General features: G+C 60.7%; 3 protein-coding genes across 3 annotated transcripts in view; 2 read left to right on the top strand and 1 right to left on the bottom strand.

The window, feature by feature from the left end:
* Window positions 1-13,674, top strand: part of SSU72 (SSU72 homolog, RNA polymerase II CTD phosphatase) — a 31,526-nt gene extending 17,852 nt beyond the window's left edge. Inside the window, exons 3-5 of the mRNA XM_017542591.2 lie at window positions 10,867-11,006; window positions 11,747-11,865; window positions 13,222-13,674. Of these exons, the coding sequence (XP_017398080.1) occupies window positions 10,867-11,006; window positions 11,747-11,865; window positions 13,222-13,323 (361 nt within the window). The 3' untranslated portion in view covers window positions 13,324-13,674. The remainder of the gene's footprint in view (window positions 1-10,866; window positions 11,007-11,746; window positions 11,866-13,221) is intronic.
* A 936-nt stretch (window positions 13,675-14,610) lies between these two features.
* TMEM240 (transmembrane protein 240) lies at window positions 14,611-20,073 on the top strand. The gene is made up of 4 exons (XM_017542590.2): window positions 14,611-14,939; window positions 15,292-15,398; window positions 19,092-19,300; window positions 19,378-20,073. The coding sequence occupies exons 1-4, from the start codon at window positions 14,883-14,885 to the stop codon at window positions 19,524-19,526; spliced, it is 522 nt and encodes a 173-aa protein (XP_017398079.1). The 5' UTR covers window positions 14,611-14,882; the 3' UTR covers window positions 19,527-20,073.
* An 89-nt stretch (window positions 20,074-20,162) lies between these two features.
* The window catches only part of LOC108313938 (ATPase family AAA domain-containing protein 3), a 26,831-nt gene continuing 24,842 nt past the window's right edge, over window positions 20,163-22,151 (bottom strand). The window contains exon 16 of the mRNA XM_017542589.2: window positions 20,163-20,849. Coding sequence (XP_017398078.1) covers window positions 20,703-20,849 — 147 coding nt within the window. The 3' untranslated portion in view covers window positions 20,163-20,702. The remainder of the gene's footprint in view (window positions 20,850-22,151) is intronic.

The following is a 22,151-nucleotide window of genomic DNA, read 5'->3' as shown; positions in this document are numbered from 1 at the left end:
TTTTTGAGACGGAGTTTCACTCTCGTTACCCAGGCTGGAGTGCAATGGCGCGATCTCGGCTCACCGCAACCTCCGCCTCCTGGGTTCAGGCAATTCTCCTGCCTCGGCCTCTTGAGTAGCTGGGACTACAGGCACGCGCCACCATGCCCAGCTAATTTTTTGTTGTTTTAGTAGAGACGGGGTTTCACCATGTTGACCAGGATGGTCTCGATCTCCTGACCTCGTGATCCACCCGCCTCGGCCTCCCAAAGTGCTGGGATTACAGGCTTGTGCCACCGCGCCCGGCCTTTTTTTTTTGAGACGGAGTTTCGCTCTTGTTACCCAGGCTGGAGTGCAATGGCGCGATCTCGGCTCACCGCAACCTCCGTCTCCTGGGTTCAGGCAATTCTCCGGCCTCAGCCTCCTCAGTAGCTGGGATTACAGGCACGCGCCACCATGCCCAGCTAATGTTTTGTATTTTTAGTAGAGACGGGGTTTCACCATGTTGACCAGAATGGTCTCGATCTCTCAACCTCGTGATCCACCCGCCTCGGCCTCCCAAAGTGCTGGGATTACAGGCTTGAGCCACCACGCCTGGCTTTAGTTAATTTTTTTAAGAGACGGAGTCTCACTCTGTCACCCAGGCTGGAGTGCACTGGCGTGATCTTGGCTCACTGCAACCTCCATCTCCCTGGTTCAAGCAATTCCCCTTCCTCAGCCTCCCCAGTAGCTGGGATTACAGGTGCGTCCCACCACACCTGGCTATGTTTTCTTTGCATTTTTAGTAGAGATAGGGTTTCACCATGTTGGTCAGGCTGGTCTCGAACTCCTGACTTTGCGATCCGCCCGCCTCGGCCTCCCAAAGTGCCGGGATTAAAGGCGTGAGCCACCACGCCCGACATTTTTAATTAAGCCGGTGCCATGCTGTCACCCAGGCTGGATTACAGCAGCGTGGTCTTGCACCCTCCACCTCCTAGGTTCAAGCGATTCTGTGTCAGCCTGTCTAGTAGCCGGGACTACAGGCACACACCACCATGCCCGGCTAACTTTGGTACTTTTAATAGAGATGGTTTCACCATGTTGGGCAGGCTGGTCTCAAACTCCTGACCTTAGGTGGTCCAGCCTCCAAAAGCATTGAGATTACAGGCATGAGCCACTGCGTCCAGCCCCATGTATGTATGCTAAGTCAGATAAATAGTATAATTCCCAAAATGGAAATGCTGTGAAACTTTTTTTATTTTTATTTATTTGTATTTTGCTTTACCAAAAAAGCAAAGGGGAGTGACAGTTTTTTTTTTAAAGAGGCAGCCATGTTCTCTTGCCCAGGCTGGAGTGCAGTGGCTCGATCAAGGCTCACTGAAGCCTCTTGGGCTAAAGTGATTCTCCTGCCTCAGCTTCCTGAGTAGCTGAGACTCCTGGCTCACTTTTATATTTTTTTGTAGAGATGGAGTCTCGATACATTACCTAGGCTGGCCTCCAATTCCTGACCTTAGGTGATCTGCCCGCCTCAGACTCCCAAAGTGCTGGGATTACAGGCGTGAGCCACTACATGCGGCCCAGAAATGATTTCTGAGGTTGTAATCTCAACCCCTCCTGGCCTGCATCCTGGGGCTGCATCCTGGGGGCCGCGTGCACACTGACCCGAAGGCCTCTCTCTGCAAGACCGCTCCTGTGGTCAACTGGGGCCAGTCGGCTTTTCATTTTTTTCTGGTCAGTGTGCTTGGAAGGAGAGGGTGGCCTGGACTCCTGCCTCCTCCCTGCATTTGCAGGCTCCGGCCACATTTCCTGGCCACGTGCCTCGGGGTCCAGTTTCCCCCTTCCACACACTCTGCTCAGGGGTGTCCTGGGCACGTCCCGTTCGTTTGTGGTGTCCAGCCTGGCTCACTGAGGCTGTGACGCTGGGGGCCCTTATCATTTTCTCTGGTCAGCAGTTATGTGCTGTTTTGTGTATTTATTTTTAACTTTATTTATTATTAATTTTTGAGACAGTCTTGCTCTGTCTGTCACCCAGCTGGAGTGCAATGGCGCGATCTCAGCTCACTGCAGCTTCCACCTCCCGGGTTCAAGCAATTCTCCTGCCTCAGCCTCCCAAGTAGCTGGGATTACAGGCACCCGCCACCACAGCCAGCTAATTTTTGTATTTTTAGTAGAGACTGGGTTTTGCCATGTTGGCCAGGCAGGTCTTGATCTCCTGACGTCGTGATCCTCCTACCTTGGCCTTCCAGGGTGCTGGGATTACAGGCATGAGCCACTGTGCCTGGCCCAGCAGTTGTGTTTTTTTGTTTGTTTGTTTGAGACGGAGTCTCACCCTGTTGCCAGGCTGGAGTGCAGTGGCGCCATCTCGTCACTGCAAACTCCGCCTCCCGGTTTCAAGCGATTTCTCCTTCCTCAGCCTCTCAAGTAGCTGGGACTATGGGGGCGTGCCACCACACCCAGCTAATTTTTCTATTTTTAGTAGAGACGAGGTTTCACCATGTTGGCCAGGATGGTCTTGATCTTTTGACCTTGTGATCTGCCGGTCTCAGTCTCACAAAGTGCTGGGATTACAGGCGTGAGCCACTGTGCCCGGCCATCTGTGTTTTACAGTTAGTTTTGGCTAATGGTATTTATCAAACAAATGAATGTTTTTCTAAGCCAGACACCAGTTCCCAGAGAAACCATGATCTTGGGCTTTAGAAAAGCATTCATGCCTGCAGTATAAATTACAGCCTTTGGGTATTTCATGTAAGGCCAGAGATGGTGGCCTGCTCTTTGCTCGTCTGAGACCACAGGTAGAACGGAGCTGATTGGCTGAGGTGCTGGTGGCCACTTGAGGGTCTGGACGGAATGGAGCTATGCTGACCGATCCTTCCTTCAAGAGCTAGCTCAGGGTCAGGGCCCGGAGGCCTGTGAGTTTTCTCCTGGTCTGTGGCAGGTGAGATGGCGTGTGCTTTTGCGGCGCCTGCAGTTCCAAGTGACGTGAGGCCCCGGTGGACCCCCCAGAGCTGGCCTGAGCCCTGCACAGTTCTGTGTTGAGGCCACAGTTACAGTTGGGTGCCCAGCAGCTCCAGAGCTGGCCACAAGACCTCCAGGGGGTTCCTGAGTTCGGTTTGTACAGCCTCTGTACTTTGCCAAAAAGCATTCCTTATCAAAAATGAATTTTTTTTTTGACACGGAGTTTTGCTCTTGTTGCCCAGGCTGGAGTGCAGTGGCGCAATCTCAGCTCACTGCAACCTCCGCCTCCTGTGTTCAAGCAATTCTCTTGCCTCAGCCTTCTGAGTAGCTAGAATTACAGGTATGTGCCACCACGCCCATCTAATTGTTTTGTATTTTTAGTAGAGATGGGGTTTTACTATGTTGGCCAGGGTGGTCTTGAACTCCTGATGTCAGGTGATCCACCCACTTTGGCCTTCCAAAGTGCTGGGATTACAGGTGTGAGCCATTGCCCCAGGCTGAATTCTTTTCTTTATTGAACTCAACTCACTGCAGCCTCCACCTCCCCAGATTCAAGTGATTCTGGTGTCAGCCTCCTGAGAAACTAGAATTAAAGGTGTGCACCACCATGCCCAGGTAATTTTTTGTATTTTTAGGAGAGAGAGAGAGTTTTGCCATGTTGGCCAGGCTGATCTCAAACTCCTGGCCTCAAGTGATCCAACTGCCTTGGACTCCCAAAGTGCTGGGATTATAGGTGTGAGCCACTGTGCCTGACTTGAAGTGAGTTAATTTATTGAGGCTGGGGGGTGGCGGCTCCATCACAGCTGCTGGTAGCTGCGTGCCCGTGGGCTCAGTCCTCTCACCTCAGCCCTCTGAGTAGCTGGGGTAGTAGGCGTGAGCCACCACACCCGGTCTCATTTTTTATTTTTTTTATTTATTTATTTTTTTTTGAGACGGAGTTTCGCTCTTGTTACCCAGGCTGGAGTGCAATGGCACGATCTCGGCTCACCGCAACCTCCGCCTCCTGGGTTCAGGCAATTCTCCTGCCTCAGCCTCCCGAGTAGCTGGGATTACAGGCACGCACCACCATGCCCAGCTAATTTTTTGTATTTTTAGTAGAGACAGGGTTTCACCATGTTGACCAGGATGATCTCGATCTCTTGACCTCGTGATCCACCCGCCTCGGCCTCCCAAAGTGCTGGGATTACAGGCTTGAGCCACCGCGCCCGGCCAAACCCGGTCTCATTTTTAAAAAATTTTTAATAGAAACAGGGTTTGGTCATGTTGCCCGGGCTGGTCTTGGACTCCTGATCTGAAGCAGTCCTGCTGTGGCCTCCCAACATGCTGGGATTACAGGCGTGAGCCACTGCGCCCGGCCCAAATGTACTTCTTGATGCGTTGATGTGGAAGCGGTGGCTGTCAGGCTTGTGGCGTAGCGTGGCGAGTGGGTCCCAGTCCATCCCGGGAGCCCAGAGCATCGCGCTGTGCAGCTGTGGTTGGTGTCACCTGCCCTTGTCACCCTCTCCTGAGCGTGGAGCTGCCCTCCACGTCTGTGAGGCACTCGAGGGCTCTTGTCACCACCGTGCACGACGCTCCCACCAGATAGGCCTCCTACAGCTGCTGCCTGGTGCCTGCAGCACTGGCTCTTCCCTTCTTGGCCGAGGTGTCGCTGCTGAGGCTGTCAGGGTCTGGGTCAGAGCCCCGGGCAGTCCCTGTGCTGAGCCGCCGCACCGTGCTGGCCAGAGCCAGGCTCCGCCGAGGCCGTCTCATCCCACCGTGAGCCAGGAGCGCAGATGCCGGAGCATCCCGTGTTGCTGCTGTGTGTTTTCCCGTTGGAACGACTTGACCCAGCTCTAACCTGACCTTTGAGACCTCTGACCTCCCTTCTGATGTGGGGAGTCTCCTGTGTCTGAGGCCTGTGTGTCCCGTCACTCACTCGGTTACTGGGACAATCTGGCCAATAAGGTGGCAGCGGGCCCTCCTCGTGGGTGTGTCCGTCAGGGCAGCAGCTCTTGGCGTGCTCTGGGCTGAGTCATATCTGCAGGGAGATGGTGTGGCCTTCCCAGGAAGGACTGAGGTTTCCACGGAGCAGGGAACGCCTTCAGACTTGATGTCAGGAAGGCTCTGCCACCAGCCACAGTTTGCAGAGGAGAGGCCGAGGGCCAGGAGTGGCAGTGGTTGGGGGTGCGGGGGTCTGGCGCTGGTAGCGGGGGCCCCAGATGGTGCTGGGCTGCCCATGGATGTTGCTCTGATGGCCTGGTGCCTGTGGCCAGCGCCCTGCACCTGGCATGGCTTTTCCCCAGACCGAGGTGGGACAGTGCGGCCCCTGGTGCCAGCCACACCAGGATGGCAGTGCCTGTGGGTGCTCTTTCAAGTCCCCTGTGACTCCGAGTGAGGCCTGGGCCTCACGGCAGGGCAATGTGGTCCTGGTCTGTTCTGGGCTGTCCTGTGTGATGGGCCACTGGAGGCAGCCACGCTCATTCTAACTCCGCCGGATGCCCTGGGCCCAGCAAGATCCCTAAGGAGCGAACGTAGAAAACCTTGGGAAGGAAATGGTCTACCGAGCTGTTTTGGGGTGTTTCCTGCTGTGTCGTGACACCTTGGGGCCCTAGGTGGTTTATCCCAAGAGTAACCACGTCACGTCGGTGTGGGTGGGCGGCGAGGGCTTTTGGGGACCCCTCTGGTCCCGACCTGCCTCATGCTCAGCTTTGCTTTTTGCCGAAGGCGAATCTCAGAACTGTTCCTCTCCCCAGGGGCTGCAGTCTTCCTGGTTTCTCTTTAAAGGCCCTGGCTACCGACACGTGGCTTCGTGGCCACCTCAGGTCCCCCAGACCTGTTAAGTTCTCACCACGGACACAGCTTGGTGGTCCCAGAAGGAACCCTGCAGGGACGGTCTGTGTACAGTGACCACCGGCCTCCTCTGGATGAGTTCTCTGTCCTCCCTTCTTTGAGTAGATGGTTCGGCTGCACTGTAGGGAAAACGTTTTCCTGGTGACATTTACACACGGGAGCACTCCCGTTCACTCATCAGCCTGGGTGCTGCTCAGTCTTTCCGTTCTGTGAAGCCTTTAAGGTTGTCTTCTAAAGCTCAGTTTCCTGGTAAAACTGCTACTGCATTGCTTTTTCATATCACTAAATAACTGGACTATCCTGGGGTGGAGAGAGAAGCAATCCCTTATGTTCTTCCTGCAGAGGGAGCACAGAGGGGCTGAGCCGGAGACGCTTTTCAGCTGGCTTCCGTGCTGAGGGTGAAGCTGCGGGCACAAATGCCAGTGTTCTGCCCGGAGCGAAGCCGCAGACCCCACGGGCCGCAATGCCCAGGCCTGCTTTCCTCCAGGTAGAGTGTTTCGGATTTTGTCTGGTTTTGTGTTGCAGACTAATTCACAATTTGAGACCTTTTTCTTGAAAACTTTTAAGTAAAACAATTTTTTTTTTTTTTTTTGAGATGGAGTCTCAATGTCTCCCAGGCTGGAGTGCAGTGGTGCGATCTCGGCTCACTGCAACCTCTGCCTCCTGGGTTCACGCGATTCTCCTGCCTCAGCCTCCTGAGTAGCTGGGACCACACCACCACACCCGGCTAGTACTTGTTTTTAGTAGAGAAGGGGTTTCACTGTCTGGTCTTGAACTCCTGACCTCAGGTGATCCGCCTGCCTCGGCCTCTCACCATTCCGGGATTACAAGCATGAGCACCGCGCCAGCCAGCCCACCATTTTAATCTCAAAGTCTAGTAGCCCTCAGTCGGATTAGATAGCGTGTGGTGATGCCTGTCCATTTGCAAAAGCCATCTTGCCTTCTTGTTGGGCTTGCTCTTCAGGCTGACGGAAAGCATTCAGGAAGGAGACGCGTCGGATGGCCCTGCCCCGGAGCTTGGGCTCGGAGCGAGCTCAGGCACCAAGACTCTGTTAGGAGGTGCTGTGAATCACCCCGGACCATTTGTCAGGAGACTCCAGCATCGAAGGGGGTCCCAGGCAGCGTCCTGCTCCCTGGCCGCTGACCTCACTGGCAGCACCTCCTGGTCTCTGGAGGAGGCAGCGCAGGGACGATCACAGAAGCTGCAGAGCCCCACTTCTGGAAATGACAGTCTTCGGGGAGCCGTTTCCTTTAGGGCTTCTTGAAGTGACCGCAGGTCCTGGCGCAGCCGGTGCCCTCCAGCGCATCTGCTACTGCACAGGAGTGGCAGAGCGCCGGGTCAGGATGCTGGTCGGCCCTGCACTCGGTCTCTTGGGGAGTTGCCGACGCGTTAGTGGAAGATGTGGGGGCCCCACTTGGGGATGAGTTTGGGGCTGACTGCTGTGCTTTGTCGCCTGGTGGACAAGCGCTGAGTCACTGGGCTGTGCCCACAGGGGGCCGTTGTTGGGAAAGGTAGTGGGTGGCGCTGCACACGTGGTGAGCCAGGCCAAGGGCCCCGCCACCCTCCCTCAGGGCAATGTGACATTTGCACAAGGATGGGCAGAACCTTCAGGATGTCCCTGGACATGGGTGCTGCGTCCCACGTGGAGTCGGGCTGAGACAGGCTGTGCCCTTGGCGTCTGTCCACGGGGACCCTGGCTGAGAACGGCAGTCTGGTGAGAGGATGGGAGCTGAAGAAGCTGCACCCAGCCCCGCTGCTGTCAGGTCCCCTGTCCCTGACCAGTGGGGATGGGTTCCAGGAAAGCTGAGTGTAAATAGCATTTTGGTACAGCTGGCACCCAGATAGAATTTGATTGCAGGTGAAATTTGCCTTGTACTTTTCAATTCATTTTTTGCTGATTTTAACCCATCAAAAGCAGCTTGGGTGTTAGTTGTGATTTGGGGAGAACCTGCCCGACGCATCTGCTTGGAGGTTCACCCCACTGCCGTTCCCTGTGCGGCCTCTGGGTCCTCCTGTGCCCCAGCAGACTGGAGAGCTGTGGCCAGGCACGGAGTGTCCTCCCTGGGGGTCTCATCTTTCCAGTTTTCATTGCTGTGTTTCATTCCTGCGAATAGTGCTGTTTATACTTCCTGCAGTCTCTGGAAGGCATGTGCAGCTCCTCTGCTGTGCGGACGCAGTCTCGTTAATGACTGCAGTGAGCAGGTGTGTGTCCAGATCTGTAAGCGCTTCAGGCTTTGCCTGGCGTGTGGAATTTGACCCACATGGAAGGTCCCGGTGCCGCTGGCCTAGGGAAGCAGCCAGGCCTGCTCAGCCCTGCAGGGATTGGTGAGGGCGCAGGCAGGCGGGGGGCGCTGGCAGGATGGAGCTGTCTTGGGGGTAGTAGGGGGGCAGATGTGTCCACAGCAGACACCTGGGCCGGACTCAGATGTGAACAGTTCAGCTTAAGAGAAGGCCCCAGGCGGCGACATGCCCCCAGGGGTCTTTGTACCTCCCAGGCCCAGCAGCGAGGGGAGGACACGTGGTGGGTGATGGCTCTGTGCAGTGAGTGGGGTGTGCAGGCTTCCCGCTGATGGAACCACCAGGCCTTCCGGCCAGCGCTGGCCCGTGGTGCCGCTTCCTGCCCTCCCGTCACCGTCACTGTTCCTGTCACCGTCCCTGGCCCCGGCAGGCTCGTCCTCCCTGGTGTGATGCTTTGCTAAACCTCCACCCTTCCTCCGTCTTCCTTCCACAACAGAACGGTGCTGAGGCTCTGCCAGGTGAGATTGCTATCTTGTGCTGACCTGACTCCCTGGGCCCAGGACCATCCCTGGCAGGCATGCGACAGGAGCCAGCAGCCCGGGCCCCAGAGTCCTGTGGGGTGTGGGGAGAGGCAAGAAGGACAGCGTCTTGGGGCCCCGGCAGCAAGTCTCTGAGCACTGGCAAAGGGCCTGTGGTGTCCACTGGTGTCTGGGAGTCACTAGAGGGTCAAAAGCATTAGGCTTCACCAAGAAAATCAGTTAGGGTTAAACTGACGTCAGATGAAAATTGCGTTGAATTAGAACTGAACACATGCGTCTCCACGCTGAAGAAGAGAACAGACGTTCAGAGTAACGTGATGTGACGAGTCCTGAAGAGCGGCCCCTCCGAGGTGCCGCCGCCCCTGCCGGGCTGCCATGGAGGGTGCCGGGTTGCCTGCAGGTTGGGCAGCGTGTCGACTTGTCTTGGATGTGATGGGTTGTCTTTTATTTTTTCTTTTTTTTTTAAGCTGGAGTTTTGCTCTTGTTGCCCAGGCTGGAGTGCTGTGGTGTGATCTCAGCTCACCGCAACCTCTGCGCCCGAGTTCAAGCGATTCTACCTCAGCCTCCTGAGTAGCTGAGATGACAGGTGTGCACCACCACACCAAGCTAATTTTGCATTTTTAGTAGAGATGGGGTTTTTCCATGTTGGTTAAGCTGGTCTTGAAGCCCCAGCCTCAGGTGATCCGCTCACCTCAGCCTCCCACAGTGCTGGGATTACAGGTGTGAGCCACTGCGCCCAGCTGCAGCCTTTTTTTTTTGAGTTAGGGTCTTACTCTGTTGCCCAGGCTGCCATGCAGTGGTGCCATCTCTGCTCACTGTAATCTCAACCTCTTAGGCTTGAGCGATTCTCCCACCTCAGCCTCCCTGTTAGCTGGTGTTACACACTTATGGCACCACACTAGCTAATTAATTATTTATTTATTTATTTATTTTCTGAGATGGGGTCTGACTCTGTCACCCGGGCTGGAATGCAGTGGTGCGATCTCTGCTCACTGCAATCTCTGCCTCCGGGGTTCAAGCGATTCTCCCACCTTGGCCTCCTGAGTATCTGGGACTACAGGTACGCACCACCACGGGCCTGGCTAATTTTTGTATTTTGGTAGAGACGGGGTTTCACCACGTTGGCCAGGATGGTCTCAGTCTCTTGACCTCATGATCTGCCCGCCTCGGCCTCCCAAAGTGCTGGGATTACAGGCATGAGCCACTGCGCCCAGCCAATTTTTGTATTTTTAGTAGAGATGGGGTTTAGCCATGTTGGCCAGGCTGGTCTCCATCTCCTGACCTCAGGTGTCCCGCCCGCCTCATGAGCCACTGCTTGCCATGAGCTTTTCTTTCTGCAGGACTTTGGTTCTGAGCAGCTGAAGGACCAAGCTCCTCAAAGATGATGTGGGTGTCGTAGCTGCTTCTAGGGGCCTCAGGGACACAGGTGGGACCCCGCGTGTGTGGGAAGACACATCGGGTGGGTAGCTGACTTAGGCGCTGCTGTCACAGGAACCAAGGATGCCTGGCAGCTCGGGGTCAGATGTCTTTTCAAGTTAAACCTTAGATCAACCACTCAATGTATTATAAAAATTATTTTTGCTACCCAAGAAGGTATATTTTAGGTAATCTGAGCTTATTTAAATAAATTGACAGAACTGAAAGTTGAATGTATCACTCAGAATTCCTGAGTCAGCCAGGCTGTTTCTCTGAAGTAGAATTAAGCAGTTACTTGTCCCCGACCACCGGGAGTGGCTCAATTGAGCTCCCACAGACCAGGGAGCACATGTGGGGATTCAGTCTCTATCTCTTTCTGGGGATGTGAGCCTTTTCCTGGGGACCCCCTGAGGCCAGGCATGGCCACTGTGAATGGCGGGAGGGTGCCCCTGCCCAGGCCCCAGAGGCTTCTGTGGCCCCTTCCTGTGACTGCTGGGGCCTTTGTGTGTCAGCACCCGCCCCAGGGCCTCCTTTCAGCTGGGCTGGACGCATTCAGGCGTCATCTGTGCTCCGCCGTCGGGTCGGTCGTCACGGGAGCAGAGGGAGGGTGCAGCTGTGGAGATCGTGCCTGAGGCCAGGGGCAGACGGAGAGGTCCCAGCAGAAGGTGTCAGATGCTGGCAGGGTCCTGCAGGCCTTGGGTCTTCTCGCAGAGTTGGGGCTCGGTGGGGAGCAAGCGCCTTCTGTCCCCCACTTTGTTTTCTGTGGGACCTGCCGGGAGTGTGAGGACCGTGGCCCACACCTGAGCTGTCCAGGCCTGCGTCCCCGCTGCCCTTGCTGTTGGGCTGGGAAGGGGCCAGGGGCCAGGACACAGGTGCTTCCAGGCTGCATACACTGCCGTTTCCCTGATGTTCCTTAACGCCCGTGTGTAGCTATACACAAAACGGCATTCTGCACATGCTGGACAGGAATAAGAGGATCAAGCCGCGGCCGGAGCGGTTCCAGAACTGCAGAGACCTGTTCGACCTGATCCTCACCTGCGAAGAGCGAGTGTACGACCAGGTGGTGGAAGGTGAGGAGGCCAGCCCTGCGGCGCTCACCAGGGTCCGGGGCGCCTGCACGTCCTGCCCTGGCTGGCACATCCCGTCTGGAAGGGGGGTCAGGCCTGAGTGCAAGCACGCGGAAGGCAGGCCAGGCCGCTGGCCGCTGGCTTTCTGTTTATGAGGCCTGTCAGAGCGGAACCATGTGTGCTGGCTGCAGCCACTCATGGGCTCCAGGGGTCTGGTTCTTGTCGCCCAGGCTGGAGTGCAGTGGTGCAGTCTCGGCTCACTGCATCCTCTACCTCGGGGGTTCAAGCGATTCTCCTGCCTCAGCCTCCTGAGTAGCTGAGATTACAGACAGCTGCCACCATGCTCAGCTAATTTATTGTAGTCTTGGTAGAGATGGGGTTTCACTGTATCGGCCAGGCTGGTCTTGAAGTCCTGACCTCAGGTGATCCACCCACCTCGGCCTCCCAGAGTGCTGAGATCGTGGGCATGAGCCACTGTGCCAAGCCCCAGGTCCGTATTTCACAAGTGGACCCTGTGTGGAGCTGGGCCTGTGGTCAGGGAGGGCGGGGAAGGACAGGCCGGCTTGTGCTGAGCTGGGGATGTCCTGAGGTTTGAGGCTCAGTCCTTACCTGGCTCCCAAACCACAGAGTCCAGAAACCGCTAGGGCTGGGCCAGGGGCCGGCACAGCTGGGGACTGGGACACATTGACTGCCTGTTCCCTGGTCTGGAGCCTCTGACCTCTGTGTCACCTTGTCCCAATCAGATCTGAATTCCAGAGAACAGGAGACCTGCCAGCCGGTGCACGTGGTCAACGTGGACATCCAGGACAACCATGAGGAGGCCACCCTGGGGGCGTTTCTCATCTGTGAGCTCTGCCAGTGTGTGAGTACCAGGCCTGGCACCACGCTGGGCAGAGGCTATGCTGGGGCAGTGAGGCCTGAGGCTGGCCCTGCTGTTGGGGCGGGGTCTCCTGCTCCACTGACCTGTGTTGGGGTGCCTGTTGGCGGCTCAGAGAGAGCTGCTCCTGGCTTTGGAGTAGGAACCCCCTCTCGCCCTTTGCTCAGCTGACAGACGCAGCACAGTGACCTGCCCAACACAAGCATAGTCCCTCTCCCAGGACATGGGGCTCCAGGGAGGGCCTGGCACCGCCTCTTCCTTGAGGTGGACACAGCCACACCTCAGCCGGCAAGGTACATGGCGCTCCTGGGTGCTGTCAGTCAGAGGTGTGTCCCACGTGAGCCTGGAGGCCCCAGGGTGTCTGCCGCCAAGGGCTGTGTGTCCGCAGTCCACCCCTGGACTCAGCCTTTTGCATGCCCATCTTCTCAGAGGCACCCTGTGTCCCCCCTGCACTGAGGGGCCAGGGGGCACCCCAAGGGCTTCTGCAGCCCCGCTGCTGCCTTGCTGAGGTGCTGGGGTATGATGGGAGGGCCTGCTGGGGAGAGCCCCACACACTGACCCGCCTCTGCCTCTGGGTTCTGTGATCAGATCAACTGTCAAAGACGGAAAAAGCAAACAGCCCGACTGAGAGAGGAGACGGTGCAGTGGGGAGGCCCCGAGCCAGGCCACCTGCGCTGGGAGAGGCTCCTGCCTGCCCACCCAGCACGGCCTCCCGGTCCAGTGTGGCTGGAGCGCCAAGGATGGTGCTGGTGACCACCTGGTAGGAGGGAAGGCCACTGGGAAAGTCTCATCCCAGAAGTGGCTGCTCGATTTCTGCTCGGGTCACGTTGGCCAGAGCTGAGTCACAGGCAGGCCACTCCTGGCTTAGAGGCACTGTGTGCTGCCCAAGGTTGGGCATCCGGGGACATTGGCAATGGCAAATGACAAGCAGCCGGGGCCAAGGCTGTGTGCTCAGGAGCCCGCGCTGCTCACTCCAGGCAGCAGGGCCTCTGGCAGGTAGAGACCAGGATGCTGCCAGGACGCTCCAGTGACCGGGCTGCCCCAACGCAGGGCACCGGTCAGGGTCCTTGCTTGCTGGCATTTGGGAAGCGCTGCGGTGAGGCTGGCCGGCCGTGCTGTACACGAGTGGGCCTGGGCCCCCGCCTCCCAATCCGCTTTCTGCTCCCAGCCTCAGGCTCTGTGGGGCCAGTGGGGAGGTGAGGCAGCAGCAGCGGTGCAGGTGGGGGCCTGTCCGTCACCCGGCTTCCCGGCCCAGGCGGGGGTTTCCCTGGCCGTCCAGGTGCTGGCTGGGAGCAGACGGGCGGGGCGGGCGAGGCCCTCACGGCGGTCCTGTCCTTGCAGATCCAGCACACGGAGGACATGGAGAATGAGATCGACGAACTGCTGCAGGAGTTTGAGGAGAAGAGCGGCCGCACCTTCCTGCACACCGTCTGCTTCTACTGAGCCCAGCGCCCCGGCGCCCTCTCCAGCTCCCTTTTGTTCATACTTCTCCTTCCTGATGTTGTTTTCACTTACAGGTGTGCAGCTGGTGACGGTAGCATTACCCAGATAAGCTGCATATGACAGGGGAGAGGTCTAAATGCCACACGAAAGCAATCAAGTTTTTCCTTCCCACTTTTACTTACGAGCGGGATATTGATTATAGTTTTTTTCTTTAACCGAAAAGGAAAGACAGCGGTTTGTGTTCACTTCCCGGCCGTCCCTGTGTCCCCGTGTGCCTGCCCCCTCCCCCCTTCCCACCCACAGGCAGTGTTCAGTGACCTGGAATTGTCTAATAAATAGATGCTGCTGTCACCTGTGCCTGGTCGTGAATTCCTGGCCCGACCCTGGCCCTGAGGAGGTGCAGAGGCCCAGCCCTCCGACCGCTGCTGGGGGGTGTAGCTCAGACCTGGGGTGCTGCTGGAGCCTGGGCCGACCCAGCCCTGCGCTGCCTGAAGCCGGCTGCTCCCTCCAGCACTGCTGCCTGCGGGGGAGCCACCTCTCGGCTCCACGTGGAAACTCTTCACCCCCCGACCCCCCGCCGTGGTCGGCTGTCCCCCAGGCCACCTGCCGGAGATCTTGAGCCCTAGAGTGAGAGCTGCAGTGAGCCTGGATGGCACTGCAGCCCCCAGGCTGGTCCCAGGCACTGCTTCCCCCTAACTTCCTGCTGGAAGGTAGTGGGGGCTCCTGTATCTGAGACGTGGTCACTGGTTTTGGATGAGAGTTTGGTCCCACAGCAGAGTGGTGGCCACTTGGGCCTCTGAGTGGCAGATGAACCCCCGTCCCCTCCCTAAGGGAAGCCTGCGCAGGGCGGCCGTGCCCACACCTCCTGTGCCACCTCCCCCCACTTGAGGATTTCAGGAGTCACCCGTCCCTTCCCTGTGACCCCCCGCCCCATGGTTCCATGCACCCTGGAGGCACGTGCAGCCCCGCACCTGGCGACCCGGGGAGACGACGGAGGGCGGAGCAGTGGGGAGCAGTGGGGCGCAGTGGGGCGGAACGGGCCTCGGCGCCCCTCGGGCCAGATCGGGTTGGGACTGGCGTCCTGGGACCCTGGACAAGCGACGGGGGCCGGGTCTGACCAGACTGGGGCGGGACAAGAAGCGGAGGTTCCCGGGGGGGTCCCCTCCCCGCGCCGGCGCTGGCATGGAGCGGCCCGCGGGCGGCGCGGTCCCTCCCGGGAGGCGGAGGAAGGCGGCGGGAGGGAGGAGGGAGGAGGAGGCAGGGAGGGGGCCGGAGCCGAGCCGAGCCGAGCCGAGCCGAGCGCAGCGGAGCGCAGGGAGGACCCGAGGGCGGAGCGGAGCGCGGCGGGCCGGGCCGAGCGACCCCCGAGAGGCCCCACGTCCCTCCGCGGCCCCCCCGTGCCTCCTCCCCCCGGTCGGCGCCGGGGTTGCCGCGAGCGGCGGCGGCCGATCCTGGGAAGCGCTGACCTCTGCGGAGGCGGCGGGGGCTCAGCATCGGGCCGGGGCCGGGGGGGCGCCGGGGCCGGGGGGCGGCGCTCCGGCCCGGCCCGGCCCCGCCCGATGTCCATGAGCGCGAACACCATGATCTTCATGATTCTGGGGGCGTCGGTCGTGATGGTGAGCGGAGGGGCTTCCCGCGCGCGCCCCCTGCTCCCCACCCGCGCGCGCCGCCCGCCCCCACCTCCCGCTCCTTGTTTACCGCCCGTGCGGCCTGCGCTCCCCTCCCTCCCCGGCCTGCGCTCCCCCCTCCCCGGCCTGCGCTCCCCCCTCCCCGGCCTGCGCTCCCCCGCTCCCCGGCCTGCGCCCTCCTCCCCAGCCTGCGATCCTCACAACCCCTGCGCTCCCCCTGTTAAGGCCTACGCTCCCCCCACTCCGGCCTGCGCTGCCCCCACCTGCCCTGCGCTCCCCACCCCCAGCCCGCGTTCGTCCCGCCCGCTCCCTGGCGCTGACCGGTCATGGGCTCTTCCAGGCCATCGCGTGCTTGATGGACATGAACGCGCTGCTGGACCGATTCCACAACTACATCCTCCCGCACTTGCGGGGCGAGGACCGCGTCTGCCACTGCAACTGTGGCCGGTGAGTCCGCAACCGATGCCGGCTCGATACGCGTGAGCGCACATGTGCGGCGGGGCCCACTGGGGCGCAGGGGGGCCAGCCCCACGCGGGCCGCGAGCCGCCTTCCACCCTGAGAGCTGCCAGCCGTCTCACCGGGGTCTCCTGGGGGCGCATGGCTTTAGGACACTATCCTGGAATGCCTTTAGAGGCCTCCATGGTGGTGGTGGAATGGGTCACGGGGCCTCCTGGTCCAGCCTGGAGGCCGGGAAGCCATAGCCCAGTCTGGTGTCCACAGCGGAGACCCAAGCCAGCCTCATCAAAGCTGGGGCAGGAAGCGCCTGCTGGCACAGGGCTGGGTCCTGCAGTGAGGCCCAGGGCAGGGGAATGCGGGTCACGGTGGGAGGGGCCTGCCTGGAGGGGCACTGGGCTGAAGCCCTTGGCTGGAGAGGAGGAGCTGAGGGGTGGGCTGGGGGTGGGCAGTGGGGAGGCGGGACTTCCTCAAGGTCACTCAGATTGAGGGGAGCGCCCAGACCCCCCACACCCACCGTGTGAACCCCTCTGTGCACGTGTAGTGATGGAATCTTCCTGGCCATGCATGTTTGTATGTCCATGTACGAAATAAACATCTTCTCATGAGACGCGCATGTGTGTAGCGTCTGTGCATATACATGTGCGTACACACAGCACCCGCGCACGCACGCATGCACTCCCTCAGGACGCCCTCACTCAGTGGCCGCTGTTAGCCCTGCTATATGAGGAAGTGGACAGAGGCCATAGAGGACAGAGTTGCCCAAGGTCACACAGCTAGTGAAGGGCAAAGGGGGCATGAACCCAGAGCCTGTGTTGTTCATCTCTGCCGCCTCCTGCCCCGGGGTCTCTGTGCATACGTGTGGGGGCAGGGTATGTGTGTTCAGGACAGCTGCATGTCTTGCTAAGTGTGTTACCTGCCTATGGGTGGAGCCGGCGTGTGGATGAAGAACACGGGTGTTAAGAGAAGGTAGAGATCGAGGTGTCCGTGACCCTCGTGTGTGCTGGGCGCAGGGTGTGGCGTAAGAGCTTGCGGGGTGGCCGCGTGCTCCTATCAGGCAGGTCTGACTGCTAAGCCAAGGCCTGAGGTCCGCTCCAGGCCTCCCAGAGGCTGGGCCTAGACCCCGGCTCCGGAGCATCAGAAAGGCGCAGCCCCCGTGGGTGTGGGCCGTGGCAGCGCAGTGAGGGCTTGGCAGGGCAGGCGGAGGGCACGCTGCGTGTTGCACAGGGGGTTTAGGTGCATCTCACAGAGCAGCGCCCAGACTACGCGTGGACTCAGAGTGCGCTGAAGGCAGCGTGTGTGGGAAACGGCCACAGCCTGCTGTAGATGGTATTGCCGCGCGTGTGTCTGTGTATCTGTGCTCTGTTCACATCTCCACATACAGGATATGTACATTCCGCGTACAAAATGCCCTTGTATATTGGCAACATATGTGTATGCAAAGTACATGTATGTCACAATATACAGTGCCGTGTGCTCAGGGACATGTCAGAACGTCTCCGTGTGGGTGCTGCTGCTGTGTGTGCAGACGAATTTTGCGCATGGGGTATCTGCGTATACACCATGTCCATGCACTGCCGTGAGGCTGCCCGTCTGTGCACGCTGGTGTGCAGAGCGAGTGTGTGTCCATGTGTGGGTCTCGTACGTGCCCGTACGTAGACTTCGGCGTGTTGCCAGGCAGCATCCGAATGTGGCACAAATCCGCGCACGTGGTGTGGCGGCCCCGGAGAGGGTGTCTGCTCGCAAAGCCAAGCGAACTGCCCCTGCGCGTGGTGCCTGCCGTGCGGAGCGGGCTGTGGAGCGCCCGGCCCATGTCTGCAGTATCACACCCTGTCCCTGCATGTGGCGGTGTGCATACGTGACATGATTGGCCCTCGGTGGACACGCAGCATGTGTGGCTCAGGAAGGACACATGTATGTACGTGTCACAGACATACGTGTGCAGACAGCACATCTCTGCCCAGGCCTGGCTCATTCTGCTTTCACTTGGGAGACCTGAGCCCCGCAGAAGGAGGGCCAGGTGCAGGGTGGGGGGGAGCTGCAGGAACCCAGGCCAGCCGTGGGGGCACAGGCTGTGACCTCTGACCCCCGAAGTTCCTGAGCCCCTGGGGTGGCTGGGCACTCACCAAGGGGTCAGGAAGCGCTTCCTCCCCTGAGGGCCTCTGGCAGCTGCACATTCATCGGTGGCGATGGACGATGGCTGTGGACAGCCTCGTCACCGGGTGATTGGTAGCCGCCAGCTATCAGCCAGGGTCACTTCCTCACCAGGAGCCCTGTGTTCCCGATATGCTGAGGGGTCTGACCTCCGGGGTCCCCGGAAGAGCAGGAGGGCTCCAATGAGAGCCTGGGGCAGGGCCACCTCCTCCCTGTGCCTGGGCTCCAGCTCCAGGAACCCCACGTCCCGCTGTGGGAAGCCGCCTGTGTGGCCTCCACTGGGTGCAGGTGGCCTGGGTTGGACAGACAGGCCGGGCTTTCAGCGTGGGAAGTGCCCCTGGGTGGGGTGTGGAGTAGGGGGTGCTCTCTGGGTCTTGGCTGAAAAGCAGGCCGAGGCTGATACCTCACCGAGGGAAGGGTGGGGGAGAAGCAGGTTTGGGGAGAGAGGAGCTATTTTTATGCCCAAGTTGAAGGTGTCTGTGGATCCCACGTGGAGACACAGGCAGCTGGAGCTCAGCAGACGTGGGAGGCAGCCAGGAGGGTGGATCCCAAGGCGTCCTGGGCGCTTGGGGCCTGTGGCCTCCTCTCCCAGGCCCTCCCATTGGCCTAGGGATCCCAGAGTCTGCTGTCTGGGGTGCTAGTCGGTTGGCAGAGCCAACCCACCTGAGGCCTTCCTGGGATGGGGTGGGCTGCTGGAGTGAGCCCCATGGGGAGCTTCAGTGTCGCCCCAGCAGTGAGAGGCCTGAGGCTGTGGTAGCCTGAGCCTGGGCAGTCCCCCAGGAGCCCAGGGAGGGGAGATCAAGGGACACGGAGGTGCCAAGGCCTTGAGAACTACAAGGCCCTGGAGCCTGGACGCCGTCCATCCTGGGAGCAGCTGGACAGGGCTGTGCCAGGCACAGGCAAGGGGGCATCCCCCAGGAAATGAAGAGCACGGGGTGGTAGGCAGAGTCCCTGTGGCCTGACAGCACCTCCCAGCGATAGAGGAGCAGAAGGAACCTGAGAAGCAGGAGGCCCGGCCCTCAGGGTGGCTGCCGTGGAGAAAGGGGCCCCGCAGGCGGGTAAGGGTGCACGGGAGGGGCCAGTGGTCACCGGCAGTCCAGCTCCGCTCCAAGTGGCCTCCGCAGCCCCGAGCTGGGTGGGTGAGCCGTGACCCTGGCCGTGGGGACCGCCATCCTGAGCCCCTCCCGAGAGGCCTCTTCCACCCACAGAACCTCCCCGTGAGCTCCAGGCCTAAGAGAGAAGGTGCTGGGTGAGGGCAGACGCCCTCGACGGCTACCGGTCCCACCGTCTGCCTGGACTTCACGCTCGGCCTGCACAGCCCATGGCCACTGACCTCCCACTGCCACCAGCCTGTGGCCTGGGCCTGGTTGGGTCCGGTGCCCCCTCCCGACCAGCCCACCCAGGAGGCTGCTTCAGAGAACCCCCTGGGCGGCCCTAAGTGGTCACACCCCCACCACGGATGGGGTAGGCCCCCGGGGTAAGGCCAGGCCGGGGGCGGCGGGAGAGGTGCCAGCCCGCCCTGCCGCCCCCAGGAACCACATCCACTACGTGATCCCGTACGACGGGGACCAGTCGGTGGTGGACGCCTCGGAGAACTACTTTGTGACGGACAATGTGACCAAGCAGGAGATCGACCTGATGCTGGGGCTGCTGCTGGGCTTCTGCATCAGCTGGTTCCTGGTGTGGATGGACGGCGTCCTGCACTGCGCCGTGCGCGCCTGGAGGGCCGGACGGCGCTACGGTGAGTGCCTCGCACCCGCCGCCCCGTGCCGCCGCCCCGGCCGGCCCAGCGGCCTGACCGCCCCTGTCCCCCTGCAGATGGCTCATGGACCTGGCTGCCCAAGCTGTGCAGCCTGCGGGAGTTGGGCCGGCGGCCGCACAGGCCCTTCGAGGAGGCCGCGGGGAACATGGTGCACGTGAAGCAGAAACTCTACCACAACGGGCACCCCAGCCCGCGGCACCTGTGAGCCACGAGGGGACTTGCCGGGGCCACCGAGCCACTGGCTGCTGCACAGATGTAAAAGGGACCTCATGGACGCCCGGGCCGGCGGGACTGGACAGCAGCCCTGGGCCCGGGGTATCCGGGGCTGTGGCCGGCCGGGAGAGTCCAGTGGAAGGTGCTGTCTCCTCTTCTTTTTATAAAGGGGGTTGGGGTGGGGGCTGGGGTGGGGAAGGCTGCGGGGCCTCAGGGGGCAGGACCCTGGGCCCCTGGCTGGGCAGGGCACGAGGGCAGACTCGGCCCCAGAGGTGCTGAGGGGCAGGGTGGGTCCTGGGGTACAGGTGGGGGCGGGGACAGGTGCACGGCCTGGGGCAGCATCTGTTTGAAGCCGCTGTTTCCTGTGCTCTGTGTCCACCATCTGTCTGGCCCGAGCCAGCCTGGCAGAGGGGAGGGAAGCGAGGGGCACCCGTGTGTGCACGGCTGCAGGGTGAGGCACAGGCCCCCGGCTCCGCCGTGGCAGGCACCTCATGTGAAGCCCACCCCTCTGTGGTCAGTAAATTCTCTAGAAAGCTCCAGCCTCTGCCTCTTCTGTCACCTTTGACCCCAGGGGGACTCGGGGGCCCCGAAACCCCGCCCCGTGTCAGCCAACAGACAGACACAGTGGTGAGGCACCTGTGGGACTTTATTAGATTAAGAGACCCCCGCTCCAGCCACAGGCGTGCACCGGCCAGCTGGGTGTGGCCTCAGACACCCCTGCCAGTTTCCCTGCCTCCCAGCCACGGCCTGGGGTTTCTCAGGGCCACAAATGTGTGCAGGGTGGGGGGGCCCTGACACTTGGCTCTGCTGTGGGAGCTGAGAACAAAGACTCTGCTCAACCCATTCCTGCTGGCCCCTGGGACTCCGCCCAGCACCCACCCTCCCAGTGGCCTCTGCAGGGGCTTGGGTGCAAAGCCTCCCCCTCCCGATCTGAGCCAGACAGAAAATGCCTCTCCAAAGTGTCTTGGGGGACAGGAAGGAGACCTGCCCCTCCTCAGACGTCCTGGGGGGGTAGAATGGCTGACCCCCACAAGATGTCCTGGTGCACAGAGGCCCTGCAAGCAGCCCTGGCCCCACCCAGGAGCACTTCCTCAATGCACAGGGGCCAGAGAGGCGGGAGTGGGAGGGGTCCGCTGCCAGGCTCCGTGAGGTGTGGGTCACCGTGGACTCAGGATGGGGGGCGCCCATACCCCGGCCCAGGCCCCTCTGCCTTCAGCCAGGACATCTTCTGCTGGTGCTGCTGGACAGCGTCCTGCACGCGGGCGTCCATCATAGCCTCAGTGAGGACCCCATCCTCAGAGGCATATGCCATGGCCTGCAGGGAGAGAGGGAGCTGAGGGAGACCGCCACAGAAAGCCCCTGCCCCAATGTACCCCAGGGCCCAGAGGTGGGCACCAGCAGGGCCCCAGGGTGAAAGCCAGGCATCCCGCACCACAGCAGAGTCCAGCCTGTGTGTGGGCACCTGGAGCGGCCCCCGGAGTGCCCACAGCCCGGCCTGCCCCACTGACTGCGACGCAGGGCAGCTCCCGAGAGGCAGGGTGGGAAGCACAGACCCACTGCTGTGGCCAGGCAGCGCCCCTGGGTCACCCTGCACCTCGGACCGACCCTGACCCCCACAGGCCTACAGGGCAGAGGCAGCCACTGCCCACATCGGGGCACATGGGCGGTGGCACTAAGGCCACCCCGACCCCACCTCCGGTGCACCTGGGCATAGGGGTTGGTGTCCAGCACACAGAGGCCAGAGCTGCTGGGGCTGTGGCCCTTGGTGTGGCTGCAGGCAGCCTCAGGTCCAGCCCTTCTGCCGTGGACTAGTTGTTCTCCATCCCAGTGCCAGCAAAGGACATGGAGACCCCAAGGGGAAGCACCCATGGCTGAGGGCCAGGGTGTGGGGATCCCACTAGGCGCCATGCTCAGGAATTCACCAGGATGCCTGGAGGAAGCACAGAGCAAGGGACCCTTTCCGGACAGTTGAGTGGGCCCCTCACCCTGTCCCGGCTGTATGTGGACATGGGCAGCAGCATACCATCCTCCCACACCGCCACCACGACAACCTGCCAGGGCCATGACCACATGGTGCTTGTCCCCCGTGGGAGTGCCCAACCCTTGCCAAGAGCCACTGTGTGGTGCAGACACTGACTGGGGCCAGACCACCACTGTGGGCTGGGGGCCCAGGAGAGCTTGACATCATTTTTCGTCTTGAGCCAACCCAAGAGAGGGCAAACAGGTGCAGGAATGCTCAGGGCCCACCCGAGTGGCTGCACCTCACCCAGTGCCCAGCGGAGGAGAAGGGCCGATGAGCTATGACTGACAGGCCAGCATCCCCGACGAGCTGTGACTGACAGGCCAGGATCCCCGACGAGCTGTGACTGACTGACAGGCCAGCATCCCCGACGGGCCGTGACTGACAGGCCAAGATCCCCGACGAGCCGTGACTGACAGGCCAGCATCCCCGACGAGCCGTGACTGACAGGCCAGCATCCCCGACGAGCCGTGACTGACAGGCCAGCATCCCCGACGAGCCGTGACTGACAGGCCAGGATCCCCGACGGGCCGTGACTGACTGACAGGCCAGGATCCCCGACGGGCCGTGACTGACTGACAGGCCAGGATCCCCGAC

Source organism: Cebus imitator, unplaced genomic scaffold (genome assembly GCF_001604975.1).
Source record: "Cebus imitator isolate Cc_AM_T3 unplaced genomic scaffold, Cebus_imitator-1.0 Scaffold145, whole genome shotgun sequence".
Classification (NCBI taxonomy): Eukaryota; Metazoa; Chordata; class Mammalia; order Primates; family Cebidae; genus Cebus; species Cebus imitator.
This window is presented reverse-complemented; position numbering and strand designations above follow the sequence as displayed.